General features: G+C 52.8%; 11 protein-coding genes across 11 annotated transcripts; 5 read left to right on the forward strand and 6 right to left on the reverse strand.

Moving 5' to 3' along the window:
• Window positions 1-284: 284 nt before the first annotated feature.
• CTAM01_12433 (acyltransferase) lies at window positions 285-1,823 on the forward strand (the record flags this gene model as incomplete). Its single annotated transcript, XM_060528439.1, has 1 exon — window positions 285-1,823. One exon carries the CDS (start codon window positions 285-287, stop codon window positions 1,821-1,823), a length of 1,539 nt encoding a protein of 512 aa, XP_060376945.1.
• Window positions 1,824-3,972: 2,149 nt separating this feature from the next.
• CTAM01_12434 (short-chain dehydrogenase/reductase family Oxidoreductase) lies at window positions 3,973-5,134 on the forward strand (the record flags this gene model as incomplete). The annotated part of the gene is made up of 4 exons (XM_060528440.1): window positions 3,973-4,512; window positions 4,577-4,751; window positions 4,816-4,929; window positions 4,992-5,134. 4 exons carry the CDS (start codon window positions 3,973-3,975, stop codon window positions 5,132-5,134), a joined length of 972 nt encoding a protein of 323 aa, XP_060376946.1.
• Window positions 5,135-5,283: 149 nt separating this feature from the next.
• On the reverse strand, window positions 5,284-6,374 carry CTAM01_12435 (tat pathway signal sequence; the record flags this gene model as incomplete). The annotated part of the gene is made up of 5 exons (XM_060528441.1): window positions 5,284-5,361; window positions 5,422-5,585; window positions 5,638-5,737; window positions 5,793-5,923; window positions 5,981-6,374. The coding sequence occupies 5 exons, from the start codon at window positions 6,372-6,374 to the stop codon at window positions 5,284-5,286; spliced, it is 867 nt and encodes a 288-aa protein (XP_060376947.1).
• A 2,788-nt stretch (window positions 6,375-9,162) lies between these two features.
• Window positions 9,163-9,447, forward strand: CTAM01_12436 (uncharacterized protein; the record flags this gene model as incomplete). Its single annotated transcript, XM_060528442.1, has 1 exon — window positions 9,163-9,447. The coding sequence occupies one exon, from the start codon at window positions 9,163-9,165 to the stop codon at window positions 9,445-9,447; it is 285 nt and encodes a 94-aa protein (XP_060376948.1).
• A 4,201-nt stretch (window positions 9,448-13,648) lies between these two features.
• Window positions 13,649-13,968, reverse strand: CTAM01_12437 (uncharacterized protein; the record flags this gene model as incomplete). Its single annotated transcript, XM_060528443.1, has 2 exons — window positions 13,649-13,793; window positions 13,886-13,968. 2 exons carry the CDS (start codon window positions 13,966-13,968, stop codon window positions 13,649-13,651), a joined length of 228 nt encoding a protein of 75 aa, XP_060376949.1.
• A 374-nt stretch (window positions 13,969-14,342) lies between these two features.
• On the reverse strand, window positions 14,343-14,744 carry CTAM01_12438 (uncharacterized protein; the record flags this gene model as incomplete). Its single annotated transcript, XM_060528444.1, has 1 exon — window positions 14,343-14,744. The coding sequence occupies one exon, from the start codon at window positions 14,742-14,744 to the stop codon at window positions 14,343-14,345; it is 402 nt and encodes a 133-aa protein (XP_060376950.1).
• A 2,267-nt stretch (window positions 14,745-17,011) lies between these two features.
• CTAM01_12439 (uncharacterized protein) lies at window positions 17,012-18,434 on the forward strand (the record flags this gene model as incomplete). The annotated part of the gene is made up of 2 exons (XM_060528445.1): window positions 17,012-17,096; window positions 17,314-18,434. The coding sequence occupies 2 exons, from the start codon at window positions 17,012-17,014 to the stop codon at window positions 18,432-18,434; spliced, it is 1,206 nt and encodes a 401-aa protein (XP_060376951.1).
• Window positions 18,435-19,141: 707 nt separating this feature from the next.
• CTAM01_12440 (thymidylate kinase) lies at window positions 19,142-20,105 on the forward strand (the record flags this gene model as incomplete). Its single annotated transcript, XM_060528446.1, has 3 exons — window positions 19,142-19,367; window positions 19,464-19,572; window positions 19,631-20,105. The coding sequence occupies 3 exons, from the start codon at window positions 19,142-19,144 to the stop codon at window positions 20,103-20,105; spliced, it is 810 nt and encodes a 269-aa protein (XP_060376952.1).
• A 987-nt stretch (window positions 20,106-21,092) lies between these two features.
• On the reverse strand, window positions 21,093-21,629 carry CTAM01_12441 (para-nitrobenzyl esterase; the record flags this gene model as incomplete). The annotated part of the gene is made up of 2 exons (XM_060528447.1): window positions 21,093-21,377; window positions 21,480-21,629. The coding sequence occupies 2 exons, from the start codon at window positions 21,627-21,629 to the stop codon at window positions 21,093-21,095; spliced, it is 435 nt and encodes a 144-aa protein (XP_060376953.1).
• Window positions 21,630-22,261: 632 nt separating this feature from the next.
• Window positions 22,262-23,550, reverse strand: CTAM01_12442 (uncharacterized protein; the record flags this gene model as incomplete). The annotated part of the gene is made up of 3 exons (XM_060528448.1): window positions 22,262-22,940; window positions 23,004-23,245; window positions 23,305-23,550. The coding sequence occupies 3 exons, from the start codon at window positions 23,548-23,550 to the stop codon at window positions 22,262-22,264; spliced, it is 1,167 nt and encodes a 388-aa protein (XP_060376954.1).
• An 816-nt stretch (window positions 23,551-24,366) lies between these two features.
• On the reverse strand, window positions 24,367-26,001 carry CTAM01_12443 (adenosylmethionine decarboxylase; the record flags this gene model as incomplete). The annotated part of the gene is made up of 2 exons (XM_060528449.1): window positions 24,367-25,820; window positions 25,887-26,001. The coding sequence occupies 2 exons, from the start codon at window positions 25,999-26,001 to the stop codon at window positions 24,367-24,369; spliced, it is 1,569 nt and encodes a 522-aa protein (XP_060376955.1).
• Between the last annotated feature and the right edge of the window lie 1,892 nt (window positions 26,002-27,893).

Consider the following 27,893-nt stretch of genomic DNA (forward strand, 5'->3'; position numbering starts at 1 on the left):
TGCTCCCGGCTCGTCCACAGTCGTACCTCGCTGACTCTGTGGTCCGTCTGTCTGGGTGATCTTGAAACTCTGCCGAGCCACGTCGATTGTGACATCCGACGCCTCACACGATCCGCCGTTCATCGAGTCCACGTTCAACCGACAGCCAGCCCGGCCACAATACCTAAGACCAGCGCGCCGACAACTACACATTCCGCAAACACCACCTCTCCTTTGAGCCGACGTCAAATCTTCGAAAAACTCCTCTTCAAGGGCATGCCGACGACATAGCCATCATCATCGCCATGATCCCCCTCGTCGTTCGCTCCCTTCGGGGAGCTGTCGCCCGTATCTCCCCGAGCGCATACTCCTACTCCCCTCTGGGAAACGTCAATTCGAATTCAGAACCTTCATCACCTGGTGGCTCGAGTCCTCCCGCGCAATCCGGCTCCCTGTTCGCACGATTGACGGCAATCCTCTTTTTCCTGCTGCCCTCCTTCGTCCAGCGCCGACTCCGACCCAACGACTTCAAACACCGGCGCTTATATCCTACCTCTTGGCTCGATGGTCTGCGCGGCGTTGCATCGCTGATTGTCTTCTTCTGCCACTTCACAGAGAAACATGTTGGCTGGTTCACGGCGAGGGCATACGGCGTTCCCGATGAAAACGATCATGTCGCTTCCTCCCCGCTGCAATTACCCTTCTTCCGCGTTATCTTCAGCGGTCGGCCCATGGTCCACATCTTCTTCATCATCTCGGGCTTCGTTCTGTCTCTCAAGTCTTTGAAGCAGGCAAGGAAACATGACTACGATGGACTGCATCGCACCCTGTCAAGCAGTGTCTTCCGCCGTGGTTTCCGCCTGGTTCTGCCGACCACTGCGTCTACGTTCATGATCCTCGTCATGATTCGCCTGGGATGGATGGGACAGCCCTTGCCTACACTGTGGGAGCAGCTGGTGGACTGGAAGAACGCAGTGTGGAGGATTACCTTCAGCTGGCAGTGGGATATTACCCAGATTCTGCCCTATGATGTCCACCTCTGGACCATCCCCATCGAATTCTCCCACTCGCTACTCCTGTTTGTCGTTCTCACTGGCGTGAGCCGCATGAAGACGTACTTGCGTCTCGCTTCGGTTTTCTCCATCATGATCTACTGCCTCAAGTGCGGCCACTGGGCCGGCTTTGAGTTCCTGGGTGGCATGTTCCTTGCCGAGGTCGGTTTGATCGAGGAAGCTCGCCAGGAGCGCAAGGCAGCCGCTCTGCAGAACAAGGAGGCATCCGACATGGAATCCTCGACTGCGTCGGACTCGTCCTCAAGCTCCCTTGCCGTTCGCGTGTTCAAAACTTTCCTCGTCGGTAACCTGATTTTTGCCCTGTTTGTGGCTGGCTGGCCGAACCAAAAGGCTGACATCACCCCGGGAATGTCACCACTTTGGCACAACACCATGGAGCCTTTCTTCACCATGGGCGGCGACCTCGTCTCCTTCCCCTGGTATGCCCTTGGCGCATTCCAGATTGTCATTACTTTGCAACATATCAAAGTGTTGCAGAACCTGTTCGTGACACCACTAGCGCAGTACCTCGCAGACATCAGCTACGCGCTTTACCTTGTCCACGGACCCGTTCTCGACGTGTTTTCGCATCGCTGGATGCCGTACGTATGGGCGCTTGTTGGCGGTAGGGACGAGACTGGCGTGATTGGGCGACTCGTGGCGTGGTTTCTCGGAATTGTCTTGCTTGGTGTGCCGACTGTCTGGGGCAGCGACGTCTTTTGGAGAACCGTCGACGTCAAGAGCGTAGAGCTGGCACGCTGGATCGAGAGTCTTTGCACGCGAGATGAGTAGTCGTCGAAGCAACGAGCCACGAGGCGGACAGCATCGGATGTGACGGTGTAGATGGCATATCGGCGTTGGAGGCGTTGAATACTGTGATATATATTGTCTTATTGGTTTCCGGGTACACCTAGAGTCATGATGACATTCGAGTAAATATTATCGTACAGCTCTCAGTCATTCAGTCTCGGGTACGGTTCTCTGTGAAGCAGGTGGGAGGTGAGGAGAGGAGTTGTTGCGCCCCAAGGTAGACTGGTGTGAGCCTCCTGACGTTGCGTGTTTCGATTAACAGACAGGTCGCACAAACGCAACGTAAGATGGCCGGCCACAAGGTACGAAGAAACGTGAGACGGAAAAGCTTTGGCTACACAAGAAAAAAGGAGGGGGAAGCGGATGTTTTAACGAAGGAGGTTTGAAGGGACAATAAACAGCTCAAGCATCTTCGGATAGCTGTGGGTAACCGGGAAGATGGGCCGCGTGGGATGGGGAATGGGAATGGGAATGGGAATGAGATAGTGGGCAGCGATCCGCCGGTCCCGGGACGGAGGCTTCATTGGGCCCGGGGAGCACTAGGCCCATCCCACCCGCCCCCCTGTACCCTTGCCAAGACCCAGAAAACACGTCTCAATGGCGTTGATAAGGAGGCTGAAGCAAGTTTAGTTGGCATGGTCAATGGCGGACGGATGAGTCGGCCTGGGCTGCGGCGATTTAAATCAGGGCGAAGGACGTTTTAAGAGCTTTTGGTTGGTGAAAAGGGGGGGATTACGAAGTAGAGGCACTAGTGAGAATATAGATCGGATACCTTAGCAGAGGCTCGAGTCTCAACTGGAGGATTGAGATGCGGTGTCACTATAGAAGCCGGTGCTCCCGTGCCGAGATGCCATTTGCCTTTTCCAGCCTCCCGTCACGAAGTACTCAAGGTAAAGTACAGTACCTACAATGGGCGGATAGGAACGCCCGGGAGTAAGGCAGGGCTGTGCAGCCAGGAAGCCCATCCGTTCACTTACTCCTTGGTATTTGCTCAAGTACGGAGAATCACGCCCATGAACATTTACAAGTACAGTGAATCAGTAACCTATCAAGGAGGAAGGTACCTAAGTACTGCTAAGATTTGTTTGTTTTGTTGTTCAACACCGATTCCTAGTACCACCTTGGTGTCTGTTCCTGAAGAGAGTGCCATCGGTAGCTCATACCTGGTAAGCGCCCCGGGGGAAGTGACGGTGCTGCGACGGGGTCCGTGGGTTTCCGGAGTGGGGGACCATCGGGGCGGCCCGTTGTGTTTCAATGATTCACGGTGTCTGCGCCGGTGTGCCAAGGAATGCATGCCGTGTGGACGGGATGGGGTTCAGGTTGTCGCAAATCCGTGCTGTGTACTCCGTAGTTAAATGTTGATCCCTCTGCCTTGGGAGACGGGCACACGGAAAAGTTATGGTACCGTTTGCTCCTCCAAGACCCGGGCGTTAAAGGGGTTTCCATCTCTTAACTCCGGCTCGGGCGCCTCTTATTTACTCACGTCCTTTTGATTCGCATTAATGTCCGACAAACGAGACTCAAATATTTCGGCGATAGATGATTTGGAAGCTAAATGACAAGACGGAACTTTTGTTGATAGCATCTTTGAACCTAACGCCGACGAGATGCGTGCCGCTATTCAATTCTCGTAGTAGTAAAGACCGGATGAGTATGCACTATACAGGCAATGTCATCCCACCGGGCTACATTTGGTGGCCACTTAAACCAAAGATCTTTCAGGTTTCCCCTGGATATCCATTGGTTTTGGACTTTTGTCCCTTGTGAGCTGCAACCGAACGTGAAGGATCGCAAGCTGCGCACTACAGCTTCATAGCCCCATGGTTCTCGAGATGAGTTCTGGGCGTTCGGCTCCCACTCGCCTCATGCCCATTGGGTCTGGAGTTAAGAGGTTTCTTACTTGCGTCTGCAGATTACGGCGTTCGACTTGTACTACCACATGCGGAAGTGCGACGGGAAATGTAGATGGCCATGAAGCTTCTATAAAGACAAACATGCCACCTGTCTACAACTGATGTTGTCTCTAACGAAACATCAACGGCTTTCCACATCATCAATTCGTGCAACCATTGCCATACAAAATTCTAGGCATTCCAGCAACCCCTCTACTACGACCAGGACACAAGAAGCCATGGCTCCCACGCTAGGCCGTGAAACAACAGGCACCGAACTCGTCGCCGAGTACGCCTCCCACATCGCCGGGAAAACAATCCTCGTAACCGGTGTCTCTCCCGGCGGCCTCGGCGCCGCATTCGCCCAAGCAGTCGCCGTCGCCTCTCCGGCCCTCCTCATCCTCGCGGGCCGCAACACCACCAAAGTCCAACAGACCGCCGACGCCGTGACGTCATCGTTCCCGGCCGTTGCTGTCAAGACGCTTGAGCTGGACCTGAGCTCGTTCAAGAGCGCGCGAGCGGCTGCGGAGACTGTGAATGGGTGGGAGGATGTGCCTTACATTGATGTTTTGGTGAATAATGCGGGCATCATGGCTACGGACTGGAGCAAGACGGAAGATGGCTTTGAGAGCCAGTTTGGAACGAATCACCTCGGCCCCTTCCTTTTCACAAACTTGGTTCTGAAAAAGGTTCTTGCTGCAAAGAAGCCGAGGGTCGTGACGGTCAGCAGCGATGGGCACCGTTTGAGCCGTATTCGGTGGACGGATTACAACTTCAATGTCAGTCCTCATGCTGTTTGAATCGCGCCTAGGCTGCAGACACTGACTGGAGAGCGTGGCACAGGACGGCAAGCACTACAACAAGTGGATCGCTTATGCGCAGTCCAAGACGGCCAATTGCCTCATGGCTCTCTCACTCGCCGAGAAGCTGGGCGGCAAGGGTCTCCTGAGCTTTAGCCTGCATCCGGGCGTCATCTTCACCAATTTGGGTGGCCATTTAGAGAGCTTTGATTCACTGCGTGAGTAAAGCACTTGTGAGGACGCGGTACTTGAAGAACTTGTCGCTAATCGCGGTGCGAACAGGGGAGACGGAAATCATCATGGGCACCAAGAATATGTGGACGGAGTTCCACCCAAAGACGGAAGACCAGGGCATCGCCACTCATGTGTACACTGCATTCAGTCCTGACATCAAGAGTGAGTTCTCCAGCAGTGCTTCAGAGTCGCAGGTCATGTACCGGAAAGCTAATGCTGCCCAGGTCTCAACGGACAGTACTTCAATGATTGCCGCATTGCCGACCAGTACGATGAGGAGATTTACCCTTGGGCGAACAACAAAATCGAGGCGGATAGGTTGTGGAAGTTGAGCGAGAAGCTTGTTGGCCAGGAATTCAACTACTAGTGGCCAAGGGATATGTAGTCCTGAGGCTGCAGGCGTCTCACATGGAAGTCTAGGATCTCCAACATGGCTTTGAACTCTATTCGTCATTATGTTTTAGTATCATTCATCTATCTGAATCCTACAGCAATATTACCTCTCCACTCTGGTATCTATGGCGTTGTGGGAAGGACATCACTCGGCTCGGGAGGTGCAGTATAGTCGCCAGGGAGGGTATCGACGGGAGGAGCCTGTACGTCGATGTCAGCGTGCGTTCATACTACCAAAATCAGACACCAAATTCTACTCACCTGAAGCTTCTCTGCCCATTCTTGTATCGCCTCGTAGTTCTTGCACATGTGCTTGGTGTTGAAGTCCGGGAATGGCGCCGGAGGGTCGCCGGCCCAGACCTGACCCAGAACACCAGTATCGACGTTGCAGACCAGGACTTGCCTGATGGTGTCTAGGCAATGTGCTGCCGAGGGTCAGCTATGGTTGAAGACGTTGAGAGAATGGCTTCCACATACAAACATGGAGACGGACAATGTGCTCCTCGTTGGCGAAAGCATGCGTGCCCATCTTCTTGTAGTAGTCGTAATTGTAGTAAAGGGATTTCCGAACCAAGTTCTGTATCAATCATGAGCACCATACGTTCCACGCTGAGTCGCTGCCGTTGACTTACCAAGCAGTGAAGATGATGCATTCCCTCGACGTTGACGAAGAAGCCCGCGCCGTACTTTTCTGACCTTCTTACAAAAGACATGTCGAGGCCGCTCTTCAAGCCGTCTTCAATTGATATGACCCCAGCGCGATCTCGAGATTATTAGCTACTAAGGTAGGCGAGAAGCCATGAAAATGGATGTTACTCACAATCTACACCCATTGACTCCCACGCCGCATCAACCTCTGGCGAAGCTTCCTTCCTAAAGATATCTTCCTGTAGGAACGATCCGTTGAAATGCTTCCAGTTGTATTCGACATCCACGTCTTTCAATACCGGCGACCATTGCGTCGTGTGAGCAGCACAAGCGCCATCTAGATCCGCTGTAGTCGATCTCATATGGGCACCCAAGTGCATGGAAAAGAGGTTCGAAAGGGCGAAGACCACAACTACAGCTGCAGTCCTCCTCCAATCTCGTCTCCTCTGTGTATCATGTTGCCTCGCGTCGGGAACAGATTGCAGGGACTCGAGATCCTCTTCGGACTCTTGCACACGGCCAGCGAGCAGCCTCGAGCTCGACTCGTCTTCCTTTTCTTGCATCATGGTTTCGACAAAACTGGTATCAAGACGTGACAGATAGAGACAAAATAAAAGAACCGCCAGCAACGCGTCAAGAAAAAACTTGAGAGAGGGGAAGGATATGGAGCGATCGTGATCCAAGGGAAGCCCGTCCGAGGGAGCAACGGGCAAGACGGACTACCCAACGACTCTTGTCTGACATGAGGAATGCTCGCTAGCCTTCCAAGCACGGCTCACACATGTCCCTGTAGCTAAACAAAACGATGAGGCGTCTGTATATTTGGTGCGCCGTCAAGGTTGCCACGCGATTACCGAAAGCAGCTGGAATGCTCAAAACTCAATCGCCCGCCAACACTACCACACGAATAACATAACCCCCACCTGCTACGATCCAAGACACCAGAATTGGTACCTATCAGAACACGGCATCCGCGGCAGGAATGTCGCCGGCGCATGCGGCTGATGGTTGCGCGAGGAGGGGGAGGCAGCTACGCCCACGCAGCGAGGGCAGCGAGGCGGGAATTGCTGCCCGCCGGTCTTGCTGGCATCCCAGCAACTCACACGATGCCAAGGCTGGGAAATTCGGCACGAACTCTTTCTCTGTCCCAGGAAAGAAGGGGAAAACGAGAGGAAGTCGAACGGATCCTCATGCTTAGCGTGGTGGTTGTCTCGCTTGTCCACTGTTAGGCTGGTAGTTTGCAGCTTCGACGCCTGCGGGCACCAATCGCAAAGTTTCCGAACCTTTCCCCCGACGCCTGACGTGATGCCAGATGGACGGTCTGGGGTAGTAAGATCTCGTATTTGTAGGGAGCTTACCAGTCTACACTGCCGACAGTCATCGTATATGTCGAGGGACTTTTGGGGCATCGTATCGAGAATCATTTCCGACAAGGCAGCTCTCGCGCAATTGCACAATCCGTTAGGATCTGGTGTCATCCCTTGCGTGTGACATGGGAACAGCACCTGATCATCGACTACACAGACAGCTCAAGTAGACTCGCGGTAGATCGACTTCAGTCGTGCTCCGATGAGACCGAATCTCAACCACCAGCCCTTACTTGGCCTGACTGGATTCTTTCAACGCTAGATGCCATCCACATAGGTAGTAAACTTCCAGCCCACGGAGCCACCGCCCCCAACGTGGCAGCCTTCAAGTTTCCGGCCTCAGTCAAGTTTTCACTTTACCCAAAATCTGCTCTTGACATAAGCAAAGTTATAAGAGGTCATCTAGGTATCACGGCACGACGGCCTTCTGATTTCCTCCGGTCGAGTCCGGGTCCATGTTTCCGGCACCAAGCACAGCCGCCGTCGCAATTACGCTGAGCCGAACTGAGCTAAAACCATGCCGTCGGAATAAGCGCGAGAAGGACAAGAGTTAAGCGGCCCTTGCCGAGAGACCTTCGTGTACCAAAGAGGCATGGACTCCTGCATGGTTATGTCGACTCATGGATCTGCATGAGGTAGCGGGATGGGAAAGTTCAAGTTTACAGTAAAGAGACAACCTCTCATCATGAACCCGCCATGACCACTCCCGGCTAAGCTTCGAAAATCAGTCACCAAAATAGCATGGTAAGAAGGGCGGGGGCTGACACTAACGCAACCGCTTGTCCCGCAGCCAATTCCGTGTTAGTAGGGCTGATCTCCGTCAGCGTGCAGAATTAGAAAAAAAGCTCCCCCACTAGAGACTTCACCTCGGAGTTTGCTCGACTTGGACTGAGGCTGTGAGGCTATTCCTGTTTGAGTTTCTCAGCGTGCTTGACCTCGCATAGGTATCACGGTGTTCATCAATGTCAGACACTCTTCTCAGACACGGCGGGTTCAGCCTGGTAGCCATGAGGACGGTTCCACTCGTGTTATCGTCCGCGATTGTGTCAGTCACTGGTATCTTGGAAGTCGGCCCGGATCGGATTTTCCTCGAGCTCGCATCGTGCTTGTCTGTGACCGGATGACAAGACATGTTTTGCAGTTCAACCTTCGAGCATTAAGTGAAGAACTCACATCTTGGACTGGATCCTAGCTCCATTTCCAGCAGTGGCAGTCAACGTGATCTTTGATCCATAGGTGAGCTTTGACTAACAGCCCATTTTGGTCCTTTCGGAGCTCCCTTGCCCGGTCATGACACCCACATGCAATGATCTCTGCATCATCTACACCATCAGAGATGCAAGAATACGAGGACGATCTCTTAGCCGGTCGTTGAAGTCCTCTAAGCCATGCGAGCCCCCCTTCTAGCGTGGTATACACATCGCCCGATGGCTTCGAGACATCGTGAGGCTACTCCTAACATCCTGCGGCCGTCCCGGACGCATCCGGATGAGCTTGTGACGCCATTCACAACCCATTCGACCGCCTACCCTGTAATCTTGCAAGTTTCTGCCTACAAGGCGTACCCCCGCTTCCAGAGGCATTGTGTCTTCCATCTTAGCGAGCTTTCGGTTCAAGGGCTCCCTTGCAGCCGTTCACATTAGCCTGTAGACCCTTCATCCACCAAAGGGAAACGCCATCTCAACGATTACTAGGTCATCAGCACGATCCCAGATGCGGCGCGTATACCCTCATCACTCGGGCTCAAGGGTGGCCGGTATAGTAGTCATGGAAGAGTGCCAGACAATACCATCGTCTGCAACTTGAATCTCAGCTTGGCTCTGCCATAAGTATTGCCGTGATCCCACCATCAATCCCACGATCTCTCTCTCTTATCCTCATCACCCATCAAACAATTATCTCACATAATCAAGTTTCCAGAGCCAAAGTAACTTCAACCAGCCAAGCCGCTTCGTCTCCATACTTCTCTTCTTCACCAAACGCAAACATGAAGGTCTCCGCCATTCTCATCCTGACCGCCGCCTCGGCCGCCCTCGCCGCACCTGTTGCCGAGGCCAACGCCGAGGCCGCTCCCGCCCCTGCCCCTCAAGCCACATCGGGTTACACCAACTACGGAAAGTACGACTACAGCAAGTACGGAAGCTACGGCACCTACGGTGCCCCGCCGGCCACAACCCCGAGCCCCACGCCGGCCCCTCAGACTTACAGTGCCTATGGCACTTACAAGGGCTACAAGCGCGCCACCGACTGGGTAAAGAGCTGGTTCGTGTAAAGGCGCCAAACATATCTTCTACATTACGCATTACGCAATACGCAATAATCTCACTCCTTAAGCGCACTTCACCAACCCACACATCTCCCCTCACCATTTACTGGACGCGAGGCTGGCTCGGCCAACAACAAGGCCTCGGTACTTGGCGACTTTCATACCATATGTAACCCAAGAGATGGTCGAGGGACGGATCTGTGTGGTATGGGGGTATAATGATAATAGAAAGTCCACATACAGTAGGCTCAATGAAATAAATCATGTGTCATGAGTTTAGGTATTGCCAATGATGTTCCCACGTGACAGCCTGTGATATCTCAATGACTTGGTGATGTCCTCAATTTACGGGACTTAAACATCCCCAAATTATTTCATACATGAGGTAGATTTCGTGGCATTTCATCGGCGCGTAGTGCAACGGGGACTAGTTGTAATCGGCATTCGAAATGCAACCTCCATCTTTAATCCTAAATCGTTTTGTCCAGCATTCTTGCTACTCTTTTTTTCATGAAGGCTCCTGAAGGAGAGGGTTCGTTCAAAGCTTCAGTAGTGCTTTTACGACGTTTATTTTGACTAGAAAGATGAATCGCTACTTCACTTGGAACTTAGTTGCGGGTTCTTGTAATCTTGACAAGTCAATAAGACTCACACCGTATTCTATAGCTGTACGATTCCGTATTCCATAACTTTTGGCACTTCGGGTTCGTCTTGTTGAACCGTCATTCAATCTTACACCTAAAGTCGCCATACCTGACTTTGTTCGCCACATCAACTCTTCATCTTCCTTGTTAGTTCTAAACATATTTGATTACGTGCTATTGTCAAGATGACTCAAGATATGAGAACACGGCCAAATGTTATACCGGCGGCACCTAAAGCCGGTAGAGGTAAGCAGGCAGACTTTGAAATGAAAACGTAAAGGTGACGGAATGTACTCCTCGTATTGATGGTTCTAGGGAAAGTCTCTACTGCCTCCTGTTATTTGCATTGCATCTTTGCAACGAGCTGAAAGCTCATGATTGTAACACGTAATGCCAACAGAGAAACAGATGAACATGTAGTTTGAGAAATTGTCTCGAGTTTCATTAGGTCAAAATAAACCCAACCATTGTGTCTTATTACTCACGTTTTGATAACCGCTTATGAAGTCCTTATGACAAGCTCTGGGATTGGCCTCTTCAAAGCGCGGCAATGGTGCTTAGCACTGGAACTCTTCATCTGACCACCGTGTATCAAAGAGCTTACAAGGTACAGTATCAGGCTCTTAGTATAATCCAAGGTGTAAATAGACAGGATTTCAAGACACAAATATATTAGTTCTGACTCTCGTAGGTGTTCTGTGTGAGTAGCTTTAGCTTGAAGATGCGTTGAGAGAAGGAAATAATTAGTAGATGCAGATTCTTAAGCTTGGTAATGAACGACGTATGTTCAGATGTCCTAGTTATGGTGATCCACCTAGTCTCACTTAATCTTAGACCAAGGCATTTTGCCATGATGAATATGAGTAGGTATGTACGGATTCAACGATATTACTCATTTCCGTTCCATGGAGTATTGGCTGAGGGCTGTATGGCAAGCTCGACCGAGTTAGCTGAAGTTGAGAGAACCAACTACATACAATTTTCAAGTTTCAAAGTCCTGTGCGCGCTCTGGATATTCACTTCAGCCATATAGCCTGCGTAATGTGGATGAAACCGTGGCGGGTGGAGGTTTAGAAGATACTTGGTGAGGCAAATGCAATCATGTGCTCGAAGTAGATGTCCACTCGGGGTGATGTCAAGATGAATAGTCTTAACATGCAAGCAACCATCCCTCGATATCAAAAAATGCCGGCATCAGCGCTTGAACCAGCCACCAATGAAGGACTGACTACCGACGTTGGAAATCTCGAAGACATCTACCAAGATCGACGCCTAGTGAAGTCATGGAGCCTGTCCTTTAACGATTTCTACTGTGTCTTCATTCTCATCTATGGCAATATTATCAATGTTTAGCGCGTAAGGTTCACTGATGCTCCGCTGAGGCCGCTTTGCCTGATTACTTGACTCTACTGTTTGAGGTATCTCTGTGGGCAGGTGCTGATGGCTACATTCACTTGACTCGGTATTGGGACTATTACAAGCGGTGATAAACTTGGGTTATACGGTATCACAGAGTCTAATTATTGATCACCGAGACGGCGATGGATTTGGCGAAAGCTTCGCAACAAACCCACACTAACTGGAAGCTGGAAAGGTTCGACCAGCCACCTTGTTTCAAGGTGTCTTTACCTCATCAATTCTGAGAGCCGAATTTCACTCATATCATCTAGTCAAATCAACCGAGACTCGCAGCCCTGGACTCAACAGTGCACTGCTGCCAGGTTCCAGCCACGAGCGCTCCGTCTCACAAATTGCCACAAGCTAGCCACGTGTCCAACATTATGCAGACCTGTGTCACTCATCATAGGATTGACTAAACATATGTTTCCATCTTTTCCAGGTTTCTCATAGCCGGCGGCGTTGTACGGCGTCACGGTGTACCGGTGTAAGCCCAATGGTGTCATGCAAGGGGGTGAACAAACCCGCATTCCACGTCCGCAGCAGGGGGGCTTAGAGAGGGGTAGAAGATATCTAAACACTCAAGCAAATCTCCAGACCTTTTTCGAGAAAATAAAGAGGCTGGGAATTCCTCGCCCCTGGTCTGAAAATTCTCCCAGCCTCCTCATTTTTTTTTGTTTCCCCTCGTGCCCCCTATCGGCCGAGATGTCGTCTGAAACGCCGTTGTCCCTGCACGTCGCCCGCTAACATCGGAAGCGAAGGGATCCACCGTGGCGCCGATTGCCCGCCGGGACTATTCATTGACTGTAGCGCAGCGGGCATCGATGAAGATGCAGAGCAAAAGGCAAAAGGAATGGAAACTCAAAATGATACAGAAGAGAAGCTGACAGTGAAACTCTATTGCTAATATCCAACCACCGCAATTGTGTTTCTGTGGTTGTTGCCATGTCTCGCTATGCCACTTGATGCATCTCCCAGCCGCTGGATGAAATGCCGGTGAACATGTCTCGCCGCAATGGACACAATGAGACGAAAGCTGTCTCATTTGTGTGACTTCTTGATCCAGATGATCTTCGATGAGTTGGAAGAACAATAGATGTCTCAAAAGTTTGGAAAGGATAGGCGAATTACGACTCCGCCTTTACTCGGCGCGCTATAGCGTCAACGGCACCATCGCCATCTAAATAAGATGATTGCTTTTGGTGGACCGTTCATCGGTTGTTGTAGAAGGAATTGCGACCTGCAGGAAGCCAAAACAAAAAATGGCAAGAATGAATCAAGGAGCGAATGAACGGTGCAAACTTACGTCTCAATGGCCAGCCTCTCCCCTCGATCAGCTGACGGCGAAGAAGCGAAGAATAGCTTCAGTAGCCGAGTAGAGAGCTCGAAGCAAGGGCAACATGCATTCTCTTGGACGTCCGACGCATCGATGTCAGGGCCTTGCATGTCACAGGCGTCATATCTGTTAGTCTGGGGAAGCGCGGCAGTGAGGTTGGTGATTTTGGATTAGGGTTGTAGACGTGGTTCAATCAGGTTGTCGACTTCTTGTGCATGCATGAACCACCTTAGCGAGGGCAAAGACTTTTGCCAGTTACGTCCAATAATAGCGCTGGCTGTCTGCAAGAGACCTGGAGGATGATCATGCTGTCAGAGTACTCGTTCACAGAAGTTCAGCAGGCGCCGGTGGATGTTTCGCATTAGATTATGCGAGGCATATGGGGGGGCCTGCTGGACCAACTAGATAGTCGAGCCCTGCTTATGAATCCGAGGAAAAGGCTTCAGCAGACATTGCGAAGAAGAGGCAGATGTGCCTCACGTCAGTTGACTGTGACAGCACGTTGTGTTGTGTTTGACGTGGCGATGTTGAGACTCTGAGGCTTAATCTTCATGCAATCCTCATGCCGAGTTGGTGGATGAGTGCGAGGGAGGCCCGGGATTATGGCCAACAACACAAGAACTACGCTCTAAGCCGACGAATCAAAGTGCTAGGACGATGGCCGTGGCCCAGCCCAAAGCCCAAAGCCCAGAGAATGGAGGACGAAGAGATATCTTCCCCATTAGCGGCGAAGATGGTTAAAGGCTGGCGTCACCTCGATGATCAAAGGCCAATGGGTTGTGTTGGCATGAGGAGAGTTGAGGTGCATCATAAGGCAACACTTGCGCTATCAGAACGCCTGAGAAGCGCGGAGGCCCGCAACGCAAGAGACCCGGAACACGGGAGGCGAGAGGCCAAAGACCGTCTGGCCACCCGTGATGTTGGGTGGCCATGATGGGAGACCTGGCGTGCCGTTCTCGCGGTTCTGCGAGCAGCTGTCAAGTCCATCATGAGAGGTGGGGTCAAGTAAGTCCATGGACGAGACATGAGGTCACCCAGAGAATGTGTGCTCAGCAAACTGACGAACGAAGGTCCCAATACGAGGTTGGGGAGAGTGGCAGAGCAGAGGTTTGAGGTAGGTGGGATTACCCCCTGCGTCGGAAGGGCCATAATGTGTGAGTGAGGGCGGCTAAGGCTCTAAGCCAACATCGGCTGGAAGCTCGATTGGTTGCGGCGAGGCATATTGGAATGAGGGGAGCTATTTGATTGCGAGGTGAAGTGAGTGGTGGAGTGAGTGAGAAAGAGAGGAGAAATAAGCAATGTGGCAAATCTGTGCTTTGACATTATTTGGAGATGGTTTGCGGGACAAAAGTAAGTAGTGTTCCTATTCATCCAAGGGAGGAAGAATGAAGAAGAATGAATGAATGTAAGTCATAGTAGGTATGAATGAGCTGTGGGAGCTATGGCCAGAGGTTCAACAGTGCTCGCTCACGCTTCGCGGGGTGAGTTGAGATGAAAGTGATGGCAGTCAGATCAGGTACCCACTAGAGCAAGGTAAGGTAAAGATATCCGTAGCCAAGATGATCTGCTGAATGGGCTGCAGTGACAGACTCCCAAGTTGAGAATGAGTGAGAGGACGCAATTGCATAGGCAGCTGTCATTTCGGAAGGTAAACGCCAATGCCCACACGCACTGCCGACGGGTGCGAGGGGTCCCGGTCTGTGGGCCGTATGGATGAGGATCACTGTAGTGTACGGAACAGATACGGATGCATAGTGGGCAACCTGACGGACTATGTGGGTTTTATGAGCGCGTAGGGCAAATTCGCATGTCTCGCACTCTCCCTTGGAATCAGGTCGCGCTCTAGGGATATTCGCTTGCCAGTTGGTGAAGCCTAAACTTGTACGGATGTAAAGAGGGAGAGACGGAAGGGCACAGTCGCCCATATTGAGAACAGGCAAGACACGACTGGCTGGTCGGAAGTCGTTGCCCCGCTTATCGCAGACGCGTTTAATTGGCCGTGTATCGCGGTACGGAGAGTGGAGACTGGAGAGGGAAGTTGCATCCTGGTCGAGGTGCGCCTGGCCACTGCTGCCTTTCCTATTCGCGCCGACCAATCATCTGACTTACACAGCCCGTCGCATGAACGTCGCTTTCCCGTAGATCCACTTTTCCGACGAGTCTCTCTTTCCTGACGGGATTTTACGTGTGGTGTTTCCTTCCTCAGCAGCACGCCAGCACGCCAATGGGGTAAGTACATACATATATACGTGCCTGCTCCACTCTCCCATCACAACTGTCCGCCTGCCCGCCTGCCCGTCGTGCCCGCCCGGTCAGACTACCTAGGTACCTTAGGTGAGGTGAGGTACCGCAGTACTCGCAGGGAAAAGGGAAGGAAAGCTGCATCTGACTTTCCCTAATTGATCTTTGGATGATTTGGTGTCTCTCACCTGCATTGGCCCATCTCGACACGCCAGCAATACGACGTCTCCATTGGTCTTGTCACGGAACTCTCGCGTTTTACCACGTCGCTTTCTGTCTCTGAGTCTCTGGCGCTTCCAGTCTCTCAGTCTTTCATCTCTCTCTATCCGTTCAAACGCTTCCCATTATTACCTGTCGAGGCACCAGTGGTTCATCGTTCGACTCCCGGAACCACCTAATCTCGCACCGGCACACAGCTGAACGCGCATCGCCGTTTCGAGACTTGAGCCTTCATTCGACCCAACTTATTCGACTTCCAACTTCTCGAGGTGAGTGAACAAGCATCCCATGATCCAATACACCGCAGATGGCAGATCAATTTACTGTCCTACCTTACCCTGCCCGGCATCCCTCGCCCCCTTGCCCTGGCACGCCGCACACCATCTTCCACAATCCACGTCCCATCTCCGTCTCCTGAGTACCTTGTTATCGAAGAAAGTTAATTCTTTCTGAGTCACAAGTACAAGAATACAGTTTTAATAAAACAGTGTAGTGCCCACCCAGCACTTGAATTGAGATGCTTTTTCAAGCTCGCCATGAGAGAAAGATGACTGTACTGCTGACTGCCTGCCATCGAGGTTCGCAACTGGCGCTGTGGCTTCAACCGTGATGGCTTCGCCCCATCTCCGTCTCCATCGGCTGAGAACTAACTCTTGCTCCACCCAGGCGCCAGACCGTGTTTGCTTTGCGTTGCCTCCGCGTCTCTTTTAGAGCAAGGTACCCGCCATCCCTAGACTGCCCTATTCTTTCCCCTCCTACGAATCCCATCATCCAAGTATCTCTCTCCAATTGCTGACAAGACGCCTAGACTTTGATTCCTAGCCCTTACTGCGTATACTATCTGTACACGTCCTTAGTCGGCCCCTCGCACACCCGTCTTCCTCGACATACCATACCGTCGCTTGCTTTTCTGGGCACTGAGTGGCCCATCTCTGTTCCTCGCGCAGTAGCGTAGCTCAACCTCAAACCACTTTTTTGGCCCCAGGGCCTTGCATTCAGCGACCAACGCCGCTTGCTACCGTCTCCATCGGCATCCGTCCAACAGATACCGCCAGACTACTCTGCTGCTCCGTAGTTGCGCTATCACTTGTCGAACCCACGACCAAGACCAGGCCCCGGCAGGACCCAAACCCAGGCCTTACCGATACACGCCCTTCTCTATCCCACCCCCGGTTCCGTGCGCGCGCCCTCTCCGCGTCTCTCTCTCCCACTCAAGAGAGACCGCATCTCATTCTCAGCCTAGAGTAATCCCTGCTCCCTACCGACGCTCACCTCGCTCGCACTCTTTTCTCTCTCTATCCCCCCTTCCCACCCCACGCCAGCTCGTCGACTGCGTTTCGATCACTCTCTTCCTGCAACCAACTCTCTCGATTCCACTGCGCGGGAGAGAACAACAAATAAACAACGAATACACACACTCGCTACGCTATTCCACTGCACGCCTAACCGCCGCCCCCAAAGCTTCAACACCGTCGAGTCTGTCTGGCACCGACTTGCTTTCCCAGGGAATTTACCGACGAGGGAACGCAGGAACTCACTCACGAGTCCCCATTCTCCACGAATCGAGCCGACTGTCGATCATAGAGCAACTGGGCCCTAGGCATCAAACTGAAAGCCGCTGGCTGGGCTGCCCCCATTCCCGACGCACCGCACCCCATCGCACCGCACAGCGGAACCACAACACCACATCCACTCGCCCTGTTGCGCGCACAACCGCTTCGATCCACACACGATGGCGTCCATTTCACGTCAACCTTTTGCGCCCCTCGACGGCACCCGACTGCAGAATCTGACGAGCATTAAGAATAGACAGAATGGTATGTTTGATCAACCCACGACCAAGCACGCCCGTTTCCCTCCCTGCAATTCATATGTTCTCATATTGTGTGCTCGCAACATGGCGGGCGCTGCATGTGGCTCTCTCAACGACATCAGCCCGCCATACCGCTAGAATGCGCCTAAACCACCAACTCGAGCACCTGCCCCAAACATGTCCAAAATCCTTGCGCAAATGGTAGCTAATAATTCCAACAGCTGCTCCATCAGCTACTGGCGGTAAGCGCAAAGCTTCAGAGAGCGTAGAAACCGACGATTGCGAAAATGTCGACCCGTTTGCTTTCTCCAAGCGATCTAAGAGCTCCGAAACCTTCTACCCGTCAAAGGATGTCCTTAAGCCCTCGTCTTTCGTCCTAACCAAGGCCGCGCCTCTCGCTGCCAGCCCTATGTTGAACTCCTCAAGGCCTACCCTACCTCGCCCTCGCAGTTTACTCCAGCCCAAATCGCCCTCAGCTAAGATCAATACGGCTATCGCCAAGTCCTCCCCACTCTCAGCTCCCGCTGGTCGTTCGCCAACTCGCGGCAAGAGATCTGGCATCCTTTCAAACCGTCGTAGAACCGCTGGCCCCTACACGCGCGTAGATCCGCCTGCCTTCAACCTCCCTTCATCCTCTTCGGCACCATTCAGCCTCGATGCTGCTCTCAAGGGGACTATCCCGAGCTATGCTGCCCGTTCTACTGTTGCCACATCCTCGCGGAATGCCGTGAAGGACCTTGTTGACGAGCCTGATTTGAAGGCATCTTGGTTCTTTGATATCCATGAGGATACGCCAGAGCAGGAAATGACCAACATGCTCCAGCACGGCACATGTGTCCTCGACATAAGCTCTGATGAGGAGAGTGAACGCAAAGCCAGCAGGGACCGCGCAGAGGGTCGTGACAAGGAAAATGTGCCGCCTGTCGATGATGTGAGCCAGACATCTGCACGTCGCTCTGCTCGTCGTACTAGCGAGGACGAGATGATCTTTGAAAAGGAGAGGATAGCTCTGGGCGAGATGGATGCCAGCGAGTTTTATGCGTTTGGCTGCGACGAGTCATCGATCATTATCGTCCCCGCCGACGAAGAGGAAGAGGAGGAGAGCGAGGTGGCCCCCCAAGCCGCAGTGCCCGAACTCAAAGAGCCTGTTACGGAACTCACAGCAGCCCCGCTCGAGGAACCCTTGGAACAACAAGGTGTAGACGAGCTCATGGGCAAATCTACAGAGACAGCGGCCAAGGCTGCGCTCTTGGAGCCTATGGAGGGCACCGGTGAGAGCTTTGAGCTGTGGGAAAGTGGAAGCGCCAAAGATGAATCAGAGGTGGTAGTTGCTGAATGCTGATGATGGCGTGCTTCACTTTGGTCATCTGACTCGACTATGCTTCGCTTCCAACTATTCACCATCTTTTAATTACGGGTCCATGATGAATGCGGCGTTTGCAACGGTTATTCGGGATTTCGGATGGACGAGCAAGGACTAAGCGACGGGGAACCCTGGGACACTCTTGGTGTAGGAACAACGGATTCGGGTGTCTTGTTTTGTACAAAGCTGGGTTCGGAGTATTGCTATTGTTTGATTGTGTTTGAGCGATTGATGTCCTTATCAATAGAGCACTATTGAAGCTATTATTTCTGCAACGTTTTGGAGCCTTTTTTGTCACCACGCCTACCATGCCTCTTGGCCAACAACTTTGACCATGCAACCGTGTAGCCCATTTACGAAAGACACTGCCATCCATCGTCACATCATCCCTCGCACCATCCGGGTGCTTCAAGACGGGCAATCTGGTGTCGTTGGTCCGCGATGTGCTCCCACGTGACAGCCGCTCACCTCACCCTAGGTACCCGGTCGCTCCAACGCCCGTATTCCGGGGCCCCACTCGGCCCGCATGTGCCCACTTCATTACACCTTCGCACCCAGAACCGCACCACTCGGCGACACTCGCATCTCACACCATCGCAGTGTCCCGCACTCATATCCGCTCATTGGACCATAGAAGTTGCGATTGGAGCACCGGGATTCACTGTGAAACGGAATATCGAGACTCAATGGCATCGATCAATGACCTTGCCACGGCGGCAATAGCGACGTCGGCCGCAACCGGCGGACAGGCCGGTGATGCTCTCCCCGTCACCACACCGCCGGCGGGTGTCGTCCGCGGGACTTTCATCGCATTTGAAGGTCTTGATCGGAGTGGCAAGACCACGCAGGTGAAGCTGCTTGAACAGCGGTTGATTGAAGAGGGGAAGAAGGTCAAGGTTATGAGGTTTCCGGGTATGTATCCAGCTTTTGTAACGTCAACGTTGGTCTTTCCATACTTGGATATGGATGACGCATCAACTGTTGTCACTAATTCAACTCATATTCTAGATAGAACAACGCCTATTGGTCAAATGATTGATGCATATCTCAAGAGCTCAGTCGAGATGGAAGACCACGTCATCCACCTTCTCTTTAGCGCAAACAGATGGGAAGCAGTGTAAGTCGTCCCCCTTTCCCGTACATCATTATATCCGAGTAAGCTTACACCTGTCTAGAAAAAACATCCAAAATCTCCTGGCGTCAGGATACACCGTCATCTGCGACAGGTATTATCACTCGGGCATCGTCTACTCCGCCGCAAAACAGAACCCCACCCTGAGCCTTCACTGGGCGCGTCAACCGGAAATCGGCCTCCCCCGACCGGACCTCGTCCTGTTCCTCGACCTCGAGGAGGCCGTCGCCCGGGAGCGCGGGGGCTGGGGCGGCGAAGTGTACGAAAAGGCCGAGTTCCAGAAGCGGGTGCGCGAGCTGTTTTGGGGCCTGAGCCTGGGGCGCGTTGGGCCTGATGGTGGGCTGGGCGAGGAGGGCAGGGTCGATCGGGAGTTTCGGCAAGAGGAGGAGGATTTGGTCGTGGTCGATGCTGGGGGTACGCTTGAGGATGTTGCCGAGGAGATTTGGAGGAAGATTGGGCCAAGAGTGGAGGCGGTTGAGAAGGGGGAGGCTGGGAGCACGGTGAGGGTTGTGTCGTGAGCTAAGTTGCTTGAGCGCTTCGGGGGGGGGGCTTTTGGCTAGAAGTTGTTAAATAATACGAGATTCGGTATGAATATATCTGCACGAACCGAGTTCATCGATGCCTATGAGAGTGAGCATAGCGATATATAACCTCGAGTTTGGGCCATATCATGTCGAAACGCTTGCACCTCTCATTCAGGGCCGTAGAATTCAACACCGTCTTGACGCTCGAGGTATCACCCACATCCCCCAGAACCGCGACGTCGATTGGAGCATAAGACGACCCCACGGCCGGCCACCCAGGACCTGCGGAAGGATTCTTCAGAAAGCGCGCAACGACGCCCCTGAAGTATTCATACACTGCATATGTCTGAGGGGTGTAAGGTGTGGTACCCGGGTCGGTGAAGAGAAGAACAATCTCCAAGCCGTGAAATTTGCCTAGCCAGTCGTACTCTTTAGGGAAGAGATTTGGAATAGAGCTATTGAAGTGATAGCGCCAGGTAGAGATATTATTCGAGGCTGCTATTGAGGCAAGGGTGGATTGAAGCTGCGCCTGTTCGTCAGCGACTTCAAGTTTTGGGGAGGTTCGGTTGAGGAGAAAACGTACACAAGACCAGAGCAAATCAGTTTCAATGGCCGAAGCAATTCAAAGTCATTCTTGACTCGGGTATCAGAGCGATACAAGGAGACAATCGTCTACAGGTCTTCGGATGATATCAGAGCCGGCGGAAAATATGTATTGAAGAAGGCCGTCATGTTGACTTTGTCATTGACCAGCCCACGCCCCTCTTCCTCCACTGCGCCCGTCAGAAGAGGAACTCTGACGACGATCCCGTCTCTCCAGAGATCACTCGGCTTGCTGAGGGCCGTCACGTTATCGAATTGTGATCCGAAAGTGATGCGATACTTTCGCATGGCGCTGATTAGATTCTCCGCTGGAACGGCCCTCACACATCTTAGTTCATCTGTCACGTTGACACACCCGACTGAACGCGAAAGCCCCGTCTAGGCATCGATTCCGGGCGGTGGATGGGCGAGATCTCCGAAACTCTTCTGGCCGCTGGATATGATTGCAGCTCGAAATGGGACCAGCGTGTCGTTGGCGTAGGCTTTGAGGTGGTGGTCCACCGAAAAGGAGCCTTCGGACTGGCCCCAGATTGTAACCTTGGACGGGTCGCCGTCAAAGGAGGCGATGATTTCTTGTACCCAAGTGAGAGCGAGACGCTGGTCGTGTAAACCCAGGTTTTGGTTCCGGCAGTGGGATCTCAGGTGAAGCAGAGAAGCCAAAGACTATAGAGAACATGCGTTAGCTCTAGAGGATACATGCCTGTGTAGATGATGATCATTGTAGATTGGACGTATCCTACCATATGTGCGGTAGCTGAGAGTTACGGCAATGATGTTTTCGTATGCCGCAAAAGCAGAAAGATCGAGTCTGCCGTGACCCAGTTGCCATCCGCCGCGCCCGAGCAAGCAGGTAGGAAAGCCCGTCGATGTGGCCGAGGAGACAGTAGGTAGAAGAAGCAACTTCTGGATCTTCATGGTTTTAGACTCGCAGGCGAAGGAACCTGCTCGATCTCCTTTCTGATGATGGATTGGATTGTGAAGTGCAGAGATCGAGGAGTCAAAGAATGGTACCAAGCATAAGAACGGCTACAATGTGCTTGATGCTGTGACCTCGTTTATATACTCTTCGTTATCCACCCAACAGCCTCCACGACTGCTTGGTACAGGATTATGAACTAGAAGCATGGAGGGCCTCGTCTAACTCTAGCGAGTGTGCTTTTCCGAGTATATTGGGCATCTGACGTGTTTTGCAGATCGTCACATTATTCACTACGGAGCCTGCGATGACCTCCCGCGCGGGATGACTGGCCTGTTTGCTCGGGCGTCAGACTTGTGAGGAGCATAACTTCGATCCCAGGAAGAAGATCATCACCAGGCTCTCAAAAGATTGTACGAGGACAGTGTTCGAGAGAATGGAATTGAGATTCATTACAAAAGAAATCCAACAAGACGACTCGTAAAGATAACAAAAAAACGCTTCATCTGCTCATAACCCATAATCCGTTACCCATGACCCGTAATCCATAACCTCGCCTTATCCAGACAACCAAATAGTACAGCATTCAAAGGAAGGAACTTTATCCAACTTTTCCACAACATTTCGGCTGTCAGACTTGCTCTGGACTATGTGTGACGATGATCGAAGGCAGAGGCGGCTTCAACGCAACTCCACGGGTATCGAACCTTCCATCAAGCGTATCCGTTCCGACGGTAGACCCATAGTCGCTCAATGACCCGTTTCGTCGCACGCCGGTATCAACGGCTAGCTGCTCCCAATCCTTAGCCCACGCCGTTCCGGGGGGAGGGGGACACGGCTTGTCCTTGTTCGCCGGCGGGGCGAGCTTACCGTTCCCGGGGCAGAGACATTCGGGCGCGTTGGCGGGGGTGATCTTGATGGCCGGCGCGACGGAAGTCTGTTCCAGCTCGGGAAGAGGAGGCAGAGGCTCTGCGATGGGCAGCATGATGCCGAGGGAGTCCGGGTGCGGGTACGGGATAGGCGGGACGGGTGGGATTTGCTCTCGGCGCCGGGGGTAGCTGGCTTTGCGGACGAGTTTGGCTCTTGCTGGGGCCGGGATCGTGTGTCGGTGGTTGGCGGGAAAATAATAGTAGGCTGGAGGGGTCGGAGGACGACTGTTTGGCCGGCTTGCAGGCTTGGCTTCCTCGTCCTTGAGATCCTTTTCGAAGGCGCTGACTAGACAAGTGACCGTGTTCCGCCGTCTGAAGCAGGGCAACTCGAATGGGTGCGATGCAATCTCCAGGACAAGAATGACGACAATGCTGCAAATGCTAGTCGAAGAGTGTTAGTCCCAGGCGCATTTTGTATGCATGCATTTTCAGGCTGCGACGTACATTCCGATGACGGATACTGAGAAATTCAGCTCAGTAATTGGGCTTTGTGTCACGAAGCCGGGGTAATGTGATAGAGCTACCGAAGAGAGAATCACGGCCGGAATCCAGAGCAAGAGACCCAAGCGGGCAACAATGACAGCCCATGACACCAAAGGTGATTGCAGTGACTGCCTCTTGACAACCTGGTAGTTGCGGAACGACACGATAATATGTAGCACCACGTACATGGGGGAGATCATCGACTGTGAAGAATTGTTAGCCTGCATTCCACTGAGCCACAGGCATTGGGGGCAGCACTTACACCAAACAGGATGAAGCTCTGACTGAGACAGTCACGCTCGCCAGTCTTTGAGGGCCGAAACTGAAGAGCCGAAAGACAAAGGCCTCCTCCGGACGCGACGATCATGAAGAACATGACCGCGATCATAACAATCGGGAGAGGCTTGGGCGGGGATTTTGTGGAAACATCGCTTCCTGACATGGAGGACTTTGTCTCCAACGACTCGACGACACTGACGGTGTCGTCGCCTTTGAGAGAAGGAGCCATGGCAGAAGGCGGCGAGGGTTGATCGGATGCTTGACTGTTGCTTGAGTACAAATCACCCCTCCTCCGATATCCTTCTCTGAGCATGTTCATATATCACTTGAAGTGGGATGGCTGGTGTCTTTGCGATGGCTGCCAGCACTTGCTGGCGTGGCGGGTGGGCTCTCAACATTCCAGCCCGAGACAAATCGAGGCACTGGTCGCTGGGGGCCAACAGCCATCTGGGGTGGTTGTGGGCTGGAGCACCGCTGCATCGGGACTCAAAGGCCTATCGATCTGATGCATTCCAGAGTCCGGCTGCTACTGAGCAGCCATAAACGCCTCGGAAAACTGTGCGTGGTTGGCAGACTCAACTCAAGCCTGGGCTTCTCCTTGCCAATATCAGTAGACATGTTAATAACGGCCCGAGGCTGGTCAGGAATTTGTAGCTGAACCGGATGGCTGTGGCTTGCATCCGGCCTCGTTGAGTGTGGAAGAAATCTGCCCAGCAATCGAGCGCATCGGGATCAAGGTCGATTGAGATATCAGACAATGAGTGGAGCAGGCCCAGGATGTCAGATAAAGTGACAAAGCTCGTGGGTAGGACGACGTGTAGGGGGCTCTGATTCGTGATTTATTGACGAAACAATCTGTTTTCAGAAACAAATCCTGCAACTAAATCCAAAGATTGACAGTATCTGACTATAAAAATACCTTGCAAAGATATGTGTATGATATATAGCGAGCGTTTTTGGACGGGATGGCTACCGGACAGAATATGGCTAGATGCATCACGCGTTCGAAGAATAGAAACATAGCCAACGCCTCGTGGAGGGCCACTCACATCTCCTCTCCAAGGCGAGCCTCACGGTCGCCAGCCCAGTCATCCCGTTCGTAGAAGCGGAAGACGAGGTCGTAATCCTCAAAGTCATGGACAATGCGATCAATGCGACGGTACCCGCGGACAGGGTCAACGAGACGCTGAACGGCAGTCGCACGAGAAGCATAATCACCCATGCCATAGGGGTTGGCGCTCTTGCCCTTGGCCTCAAACAGAGTAACACTAAAGCGGCCAGGCTTGAAGATGTCAACGACGTGCTCGATGATCTCAGCCGTGGTACGGCCACTCTGGCCTCCAGGGACGTTGGTTTCGAAAGAGGCGAATGAGCAGTTGGGCTCCGGGGTGACGTGGACAGTGAAGTAATGAGCAGCATTTCCGCCCTTCTCATTCTTCGAGTCATCGTCTTCGTCGGCAATGGCAGGAACAACACCGTTGGCGGAAAAGCCACAAGGGCTGAAGAGGTAGGCGTCGACGCGAGCTCCGGGATACTTGCTGGTTGGGTACACGCTGGAGAGACCGCAACCCTCGGAAACGACAGTACCAATTGCGTGACCCTCGGTTGTCAGAGCCTCAGTGGCGGCACGTTCGCCATCGTTGAGGTCAGACTCGCCGATGTTCTCAAAGACGTCGACATGGTCCTCGCCGCCCGCCCTCTCATGAACCTGAGACATGTCACTCAAACTCTGGTGGGCATCGTCCCGAGCCGCCTGTGTCTGCGGCAAGTGCAACTTGTCGGTAGCGACCGCACTCGCGTCCGCCAAGTAGAACTGCTTCGCATTTTCAGGGTCGAGATCGGTCATGAGAATTTCAAGAGTTTCGTCACTGCGCTCCTCGAAGCCGCTGCTGAAACTGGCCACGCTACCTGTGGGAATCCTGGCGGCGAATGCAGCAGCTTCTTCTGCCTCGTCAGGAGTCCTAGGGGGCGTCAAGGTTTTGTTCGGCGTGGTAATATAGAGGTACCAGTGATCGCCGTTCATTTTGCCAACCATGTAGGCACTGCCACCCTCGAACAGGTCATCCAAGTACTTGACCTCGGATCTCCAGCTTCGGTGGGGACCCTGCTGACGGTCAGGGAATAAAAAGTTCTTGCGACTGTAGAAGACTCGGTAGGGGGTTGCAGCAGCCTTGACGTTGGTGGATTCCTTGGCGTTATGGAACGGGAAGCCGGCGTGTTCAGCCGCGATGTGGAGGAGTCGCTGCAAGCCCAGGAGGAGAGTGGTCGTGCCGCAGGTCTTGAGAATGAGCTTGTGGGGGAACACAAACAAGCTCGACTCGGACAAGAGATAGGCGTCGACAGAGTCAGACTCAAGGACTGAGAGGATCTTGCAGTTGACCATGTCGAGCATGGTAACCCAGGTGTCGGCGGAGACGGCTTTCAGGCCATTGGGCTGGGCGCTCGCGGGGAGGGACTCGGGGCCAGGGGCGAACCACACTTCGAGGAGCTTCTCCGGGCCTAGAGAGTATGTCTGTCAGCAAGCGGTCGGATTAGAGGCTTGTCATTTTGCTTAGGCCGTATTACCTTCAAAGGCGTTGGTGGAGTCTAGGTCAGCAGCGACATCATGATTGATTGTCAGATGAGGAGTAGCCTCAGCCGGGGAGAGGGCGTAGTCGTTGGGGACGGAGGGGTTGACCATCTTCTGCAGGACTAGCTCTTTGGGCGCAACCCGGGAGCTCGCGTGAGAAAGAGTAGGCTTGGATGTTTGATGACTTTCCCGGTACAGGGCTAGAAGTCCGCGGGACACTAGCTACCGCTCAAACGAACTTTGCGGCGTTCGTTTGAGAGAGTAGGCCCACAGGAGGGTGGACAATTTTGGAGGCTGGCGGAGCCAGCAGCAAACAGTGTATAGAAGGTGCAACGTCACTTGAGGACGTTAGGGAGGTCGAGCGTTGAGGGGTAGGAAAATAACCCTAAGGATCGGAATTGTGTCTTGTTGTAGGGCCTCGCTCTGGCAGAAACCGATACCTGTGGTGGAGTATCGGACCCGGCAGACGAGGTTATCTGCGCGATGGGAAGTCGGTTGGATGGTGGGAAACGGAATCTAGTAGAAGAGCGATGCTTCTATGGAAGTGTTTGGTGCCTAGTGTTTAAGCAGGTGTTATCTGGGCCTAGGGAAGGGAAACGTTAGCGGGATGCGCCGATGTTATGAAGGTAGCCAATGGTTGTCGGATTGAATTGATCAGTAGATAGAGCATGGGATGGATGATACTTCCACCGAGGAACCCAAGAGGAGAGTGAAGGGCTTACTTTGCGGGCTTGGAGAGGAAGCGGAGGAGGTCGACTTGGTTCATAGATGGCCAGAAATTGGCTGAAGTCGCAGAACGAGGGGCAGCGTGAATGCCACCAGTAAAAAGATGCCCGTCGCAAGGTACTAGGTTTGTGTATTGATCATGAGGTTTCCGTCGGGTTGAGAGACGAGGTTTGCAGGTCGCACAACCGAAGAAAGATTTCGGCGTGGAAAGGTAGGCTGTCAATTTTGAAGCTCCGGGAGGGATTCCGTCGTGGTGGATGTGGATGTGCTCGTTGTGGTTCGTGGTGGAGGGGAAGCGTTGTCTGGGTGGGTTGAGAAAAAAATAAAAAATATATAAAAAAAAAGTTGTTTCTGCAAATTGAGCGACAATTGGCGGCATGGGGGCGACCCCTCCCCGGCCTCTCCACACAAAAATTTCAGCCCAAGCTACTGTACTACGTGAGGTACGAGGAGCTGCCACTGCCAACTGGGAGGACATTCTGGCTAAAACCTACATGACAGTACTTGCTCTAAAGTACCTCCCTCACCAAGTCCAGGTCTCACGGATACTTCCATTTGCGCACTTTTCAGATGGCAACATTTTTTGGCGGTATTTCTTGACCGACTGTCCGCTGCAGAGAGCCGTTTTGGGAATGCCCAAGGTCTCCCTGCTGATAAAAAAAAAACACCTGTTCCTTTCCCACTACCTTCGACTCTGCTGCAAACCATATGAAGTATCGCGCCGCGTAAGGTAGTAGTAGGTAGTCAATTGCACTCACTTGCCAGTGGAGAGCTATGCCCGGGAAAGGACGGAAAAGACATCCTGGAGGTTGCGAGACAGCTCAGGCAGGGAAAGACATTGGTGGCTTAGATACACTGCAGGGGGGGACGTGTCGCTGAAGAACGGGACTCAGACGTCATTTTTCGCACCCCCAGGCCTGGACCTAAGATTAACACCACCTGTCATGGAGGGGTAACTTGTACGGATACACTTACGTAGGTAAGGTAAGCACAGCAAAGTCACCAAATGTGAAGGATTCTGAGAGATAGATAGGCTCGAATCGCGATGCATCGCATTGTAAGGACCAGTTGATAGAAAAAGGCAATGCATCTCTTCCTCATACCATATCCGGTAAATACGTAAGAGTGGTGGGACATGCGGTGAAAGTCATCGTGCTTCAACTTCTTGGGGCTTCTTGCGCAGTACCAGGAATTTGACAGCGGCTTGGGCAAGGTACCTGATTGACAGGTACCGCCATGTTTTGCGGGGCTTTGCCCGTCCGAGGCACCGGGATGCC

Source organism: Colletotrichum tamarilloi (genome assembly GCF_030869305.1).
Source record: "Colletotrichum tamarilloi strain Tom-12 chromosome Unknown Scaffold_76.1, whole genome shotgun sequence".
Taxonomy (NCBI): Eukaryota; Fungi; Ascomycota; class Sordariomycetes; order Glomerellales; family Glomerellaceae; genus Colletotrichum; species Colletotrichum tamarilloi.